At 37.9% G+C, this 6,091-nt stretch overlaps 1 protein-coding gene across 1 annotated transcript in view; it reads left to right on the plus strand.

Annotated features, from left to right (window-relative positions):
- FBN1 (fibrillin 1) overlaps window positions 1-6,091 on the plus strand; it is a 220,616-nt gene that overhangs the window by 172,230 nt on the left and 42,295 nt on the right. Inside the window, 3 exon segments of the mRNA XM_015595908.2 lie at window positions 2,502-2,573; window positions 6,080-6,088; window position 6,091. The exon segment at window position 6,091 is cut by the window's right edge and continues 110 nt beyond it. Coding sequence (XP_015451394.1) covers window positions 2,502-2,573; window positions 6,080-6,088; window position 6,091 — 82 coding nt within the window.

The following is a 6,091-nucleotide window of genomic DNA, read 5'->3' on the forward strand; positions in this document are numbered from 1 at the left end:
TATAGGGTACATTGTTTATCTTCATGAGAAAAAATGAGTTCACAAAGGCAAATATTTAAATTCGCAATTGATCCTGATCTTTCCAGCTGAAAATTAAGTCACAGAATATGCTTTCTAATTTATACACTAGTTAATTCCCCAGACTTACAGACTCAGCATATTACAACAATATAAATATTGTTATCATTGTTATGGAGTTCGCCATGTAACTAAGAGACTGGAAAATTTAGGCAAAGCAATTTGAGCATATTCCTGGCATTTTAACATATTTATAACTAGTCTTCTACCAAAAAAAATTTAAGGCAACCCACAAAGATTGCAGTGTAAAATAAGAAGGCTTAAGGCAAATGGCAAACAAGGGTGAAAAACTTGGAGCAAGGAGCGAGGCTAATACACAAAATCCAAGCCGGGAATTCCTTCATACTTGCCAGGGATGAGCCGAATATTTGGCTCCAGACTTTTTATCAGCTCACACACAAAAAAGAGAGACCTGATCAAGTTTGAATCTCAAGGACCATAAAGCAAACAGTCAAGGAAAGTGCAACTGTCTTTTATATTGAAACTTGAGAGAAATTTCTTTTTGTGTCCTCATAGAGAAGAATCTATATGATGTTATTTGTTTTTTAAAAAGTCTAATTTACATCCTTGAAGTAAATGAAGGTGCCAGTGCACTGTTCTTATATCATGCAGTAGATGGTGTATAATCATATATATCATGAGGACATCATTTACTAATGTTATGATTTGGATTAAAAGAACTACCATGCAGCTATCAATTAGAGTATCTTGTAGTACCTACTCCATTCCCCACAGTGATTAGAAACTAAATCTATTGTCTGGTGCTACCTGTTAACACATGAAACATAAGCTTCTTTTTCAGTAAAACATACTATTTAATTCACTGTTTACTTCAGAAATAATGTAATAACTATCATTTGAAATTATGAATTACCTCCACTCTGCAAGATTTCTCTAGACTATGGGTTGGTAAACCACAGCCCATGGGTCAAATCCAGCCCACCTCTTGTTTTTGTATGGCCACAAGCTAAGAATGAATTTTACATTTTTAAATGGTTGAAAAAAACTTTTAAAATAATATGTCATGACCTGAAAATTATATGAACTTCAAATTTTGGTGTCTATAAGTAAAATTTTAGTAAAACACAGCCACACTAATTTATTTACATTGTCTATGGTTGTTTTCAAGAGATAGATGAGTAGTTTTAACCAAGGTTATACATCCTTGGTGAGTATATGTTTACATGTAAAAATATATTTCTCTACATATTGTTTTTGATTATATTGAAAAATATATTTATTATTTTCATGAACTATTCTATTATACACAAAATTTTAAAAATAGACTTTACGAAGAGAAGTAGAGATCCTATTATTTTCTTTTTTATCTTAATAGATCACTGTACATTCCCATGGAGACCACTTGGGAGATCCCTGATAAAGACTATCATTTACTTTCAGAAGTATCTGTCTGAGTTTTAAGAATCTGTTTAAGAATTTAACATAAAAAATAAAATATTTCTTTTTCATATTGAGTATTTGCCAAGTCCAGTCATGGCTTTTCACTAGCTATGCAGTCTGCACACACTTTAGGAGTCCATGAAATTTGTCTGGATGACCCTGAAATCAGCTGGCATGACACTTGTTGGAAATAGACACTCATAGATTAAGGAATAAAGCGCTAGAAGAACATGCTACATTTTGATTAAAATACTTCCAGAAACCTTTTACTAATTTTCAGTGGTTTTGACCAATAAGGCAATGGCCATTTTGAGCTTAAATTTATACCATGCCATATTAGTTATAGTCATGACCTGGAATTACAGAATCTCCAAGTTAGAAGAGACTGCAGATGATATTTAGTTCATTCTTTATTATCAGCTTCGATGAATTCAGGCAAGAGAAAGAAAGATAGAGGGTCAGGGGAGGGAGAGAGAGACAACAAGAAAGCTGCACCAAAAGAAATCCAGCTCTAAAAGCTGAAGTAATGATGTAAGTTGGTTGTTTGACCAGAATTAGTCATTAAGAGACCTCATGTCAAGAACTTGGCTAGACTTGCTGTGGTGTCCTCAGTCTACTGAGGAAATGGTTTTTGAGAGCATTCCTCAAATCTTAGAACCCTTAATGCATAGTGGAAAGAGGCATTCTTGCCAATCCCTGGGTTCAAAGGTGAACAATATCCTTATGAAAACCCAAATTCCTAGAGGCAAGTTCATACAAATAAGTGGCATATGATATGGAAACCTCTGCTTTTCCCTCATTATTATGTCAGCGTGAGGTCACTTTGCCTTCAGTATTTGTCTTAAGGACAGATTTATAATATCTATATGAATTTTTAGATTTATTATTTTAAATTCTTCAAAATACAGATAAACACCTTTCAAGAATGTTTATGAAGTAAATTCTTTCAGCCCAGTCATTGCTCTTTGCTGACCCATGTTCTCACCCCTCACCCTCACTCCACCTTGGTTTTCTCACTGCAGATGAATTTGCTACACTCTGTGGAAGTCAAAGGCCAGGCTTCGTCATCGACATTTACACTGGCCTACCTGTTGGTGAGTTCTGATGCCATTTTCGGAACTTTTGGTTATGCCTTTGTGTTAAAAAAAGGAGTATACAGAGTCATTTTCTCGGTTTGCTTTTTCTTTTCTTTGGAGGAAAAATCATTAAACAATTCCATTTAGCGTTATTGAAACACTGATTTTTAGTGTGAAACAAACTGCAAACACCCTGTGTAGCTCCACCTAATTGGCAGCAGCATTTGTTGCTCATGATTAAGGGGACTGGAAAGCTTTTCACAAAATTACAATCAAGCTTAGTTAAACCAACCCTAAGCATCAACAAAGAGAGAGATTCTGGGAGTAGGGCCAGTTGACGTTTGATTTGACTATAATTCCCAATTCTTCCTTCTGACTAAGACATGAGTTTAATATGACTTTGCATACCAATCCTCATGTGTAGGATGTTCACATAAAACCCTTCTTGTGGATCGATTTTATCTCACATGTAATTTCCTCAGGTCATCTGCTTTGGGAATTTCGGATGTGAAATTAAAAAAAAAAAAAACCCACCTTTCCAATCTGAGGCCTCATCAAGTAACTGGAGCAGAGGCCACTACAGTGTTAGAAATGCTTGTGCAAGATTCAGAAGTATTGCACAGTGTTCAGCCAACGGAGGCAATGCCTTTGTGGTTTAAAACCAAATAACATAAAAGTAGATGGAAAGCTATTGCATTCTCAGAGTTTTTCCCTCGGTGTGATTTATATGCATCCTTAGATGCCCCTCTTCAGTCTGAGCGATTGAGTCTAGTAGCAAACATCACCAGTTGCTTTGTTCTACCTTATTCCTAATAAGTAAACTGAAATCCACATCAGCCTTTCCAGTGACCTTGTTTAAGAAAACAAGGGTCTGGTCCAGCAATCAGCCTGGTTCCCGTAGTGCCAAATCCATATGGCTCCACAGTCTAGTCAACGTCCAAAGAAACTTCATGGTTTGGAAAGAAAAACTGCTAAATGACATTGGCATAGAACACCTGGCCCTCGCTTCTTTGTTTTTCCTCTTCCCAAAACAGAGCTTTTCATCTCCCTACAATCTCTGATCTGAAGATAAGTGGTCTTTAATAGCAATGGGTCTCCATGGTCAATCAGGCGTGTACCCCAGCAAGGCCTGCCCTCCACGCTTGGCAACAGACAGAGACTCAAAACGGCATTAGCATTGTCCACTAGTAGTAGAGCTGGAAAGGCCCCAGACATCCTCTCATCCAAGCGCCTAGATTTGCAACTGAGGGGACAGAGGCCCAGAGAGGTGAAGGGACTCAGCCAAGGTCACCTAGCTAATTAATAGCAGAGCTGGGACCAAAATCCAGTCCTGACTCATAGTTTGCTTTGCCTTTAGCTCTTGAAAACTGGAAATGTGATAGTTAGCAGTATACTTATTGTTACCAAATTCCACTATAACAAAATATTTAGACGACTGGGAAACTTTGTTTTATTTAAGCTTTATGCTCTCCGTCTGAAAGGCCTTAAGATTGTTGGCATTTAGCGCCCATTCGTATGGGGTTAAAACTATAGCAAGTTTATTAATCATGTCTTGAAATATAAACTTCTCCAAGTTGAAGTTCAAATGAAATCCAGACAGGAAAAGAAAATATAAAATTTTAATACATCCTTTGCTATTTTATGCCTAACAATGGCTAGAAATTTGACCCAGCCTGTTATTGTTAAACTTGATAACACATCACTTACATTTAAAAACAAACAAATGTAAATATAATGTTCCATGTTTTAACACACACTACAAGGATGTCATCTGAATTATTTTATTATTTGCTGATCATACACAGTTGTACTTACTTTGCATAACTTTTTACCAACATAAATGACAAATGTGTGAAAAATCTAAAAACATAATTACCTGTATTCAAAACAGCATCAGCTTTGAGTTTTAAGCTGTTTTTCTTTTTTTATTAAAGAGATTGATTTGCCTTCAGGCAAAATCAAGCCCTTTAGAAAAGGTTCTAAAATAAATTTAAAGCCTGTCAAATTTCTCCTTTAAAACAGATTGTTTTTAGAGCGTGATTCTTCTAAATTGTAGCATCTCTTGTAGGCTCCACTTACATGTATGGCCATCTTTTTACAACTTATGCAAAGTACTTTGCCGAGGCCCTTCACTATATATGTAAATGAAAGTAACTCAACAACAATAACAGAAATCTCGTGAATTGGAAAACTTGTGATGTAATAGACCAAAGCTTTACATCCCCTCCCAGCTTCTGGAGTGTTTTGTGAAACTCTGCCAAAGGGCTGGTGGGGGGCAGTGGGTGGGGGGGGGACTGCCAAAATACCAAGTACTTTGATAAAGGTTTTATGGAGATCTTATGCTTGTGATGTGAAAAAACACAGTGGAAGCAAGAAAGCTGGTTAGAGAATTCCTGGCATGAAATCCTCACCCTGCCTCTTATTGGCTGAGTGGTCTTTGGCAAGTTCCATCATCTGCATAATAAGGATAGCCATAATACCTAGAGACAGTTTCATAGGGTGACTTGTGGTGACTCAGTGAGTAAATCCAGGTCGAATGCTTTAGAAACATACAGCAAGTGAGACGCTACTAATACTATTAATATTATTATTGTAGAGGACACTGAATGAATGAGAGTTCAGAGAAGGTTAGACAGAGTGTACCAGCCAAGCTGGTGGGGGGGAGCGGTGAGATTTGACCACAAGGTTTTCTCACCAGCTGTTCCAGCCCTTCTTTAACAGCCTGGGTCCTGGCTCTGCACTCACTCCTGCTTTGATCCTGTTTAAAAGCTCAACTCTGCTTCCAAATACTGGTTCTTAATTTAACAAATTTTAATCGACACTTAGCATTTGTCAGACAGCGTGCTACGGGCCAGTAACACAGTGGTATAGCAGCCAGGTCCAGCCCTTGGCCTTAGGAAGCCACGGTCTATTGAAACAGTCCTTTCTCAGTACTGGTCCTATTTTTACAGTCAACCAGGGCCCAGCTTACATCCCCAAGCTCACCAGAAACCTTGTGAAGGAGGAAGGGGTGTTGAAGTGAAATTTGAAAGATCAGAGTTGGCTGTGACCATGGGCTCCTCCTCTGTGCTTCCCCAGCTCTCCTTTCTCAATCTAGCCAAACATTACCACATATGTTGTGTAGGGAGGCTGTTTACTCTCTATAGTCACTTTATTCTACTTCTCTGATGCAGTTCCCAATAGGTACAAAGATGACTCCTACCTGGACAAAGCTGATGGTCTGAAACAAAAAAGACGGATGCTAAATCCAGATAGACACATGAGTGTCTGGAAGGTGGTTTAGTTATTTCACTTTGACATTCATTGATGTCTCCCACTTCTATTATCACCACCCCAACACACCCACCCACACACATGCACATACACACATGTGTGCAGTCAGATGCACGCATGCATTTTCTCTTCTTTGGTTTTAGACCTTACATAGAACGTCGAGTTAGAAGCAGCTGACTTTCTATCCCAATTTACCCTACACAGGGGCCATGTGTTGCGCTGTCACTCACGTGTGGCTGCTCTGTTTCTAGATATTGATGAAT

The sequence above is a fragment of the Pteropus alecto genome, unplaced genomic scaffold (genome assembly GCF_000325575.1).
Source record: "Pteropus alecto unplaced genomic scaffold, ASM32557v1 scaffold86, whole genome shotgun sequence".
Taxonomy (NCBI): Eukaryota; Metazoa; Chordata; class Mammalia; order Chiroptera; family Pteropodidae; genus Pteropus; species Pteropus alecto.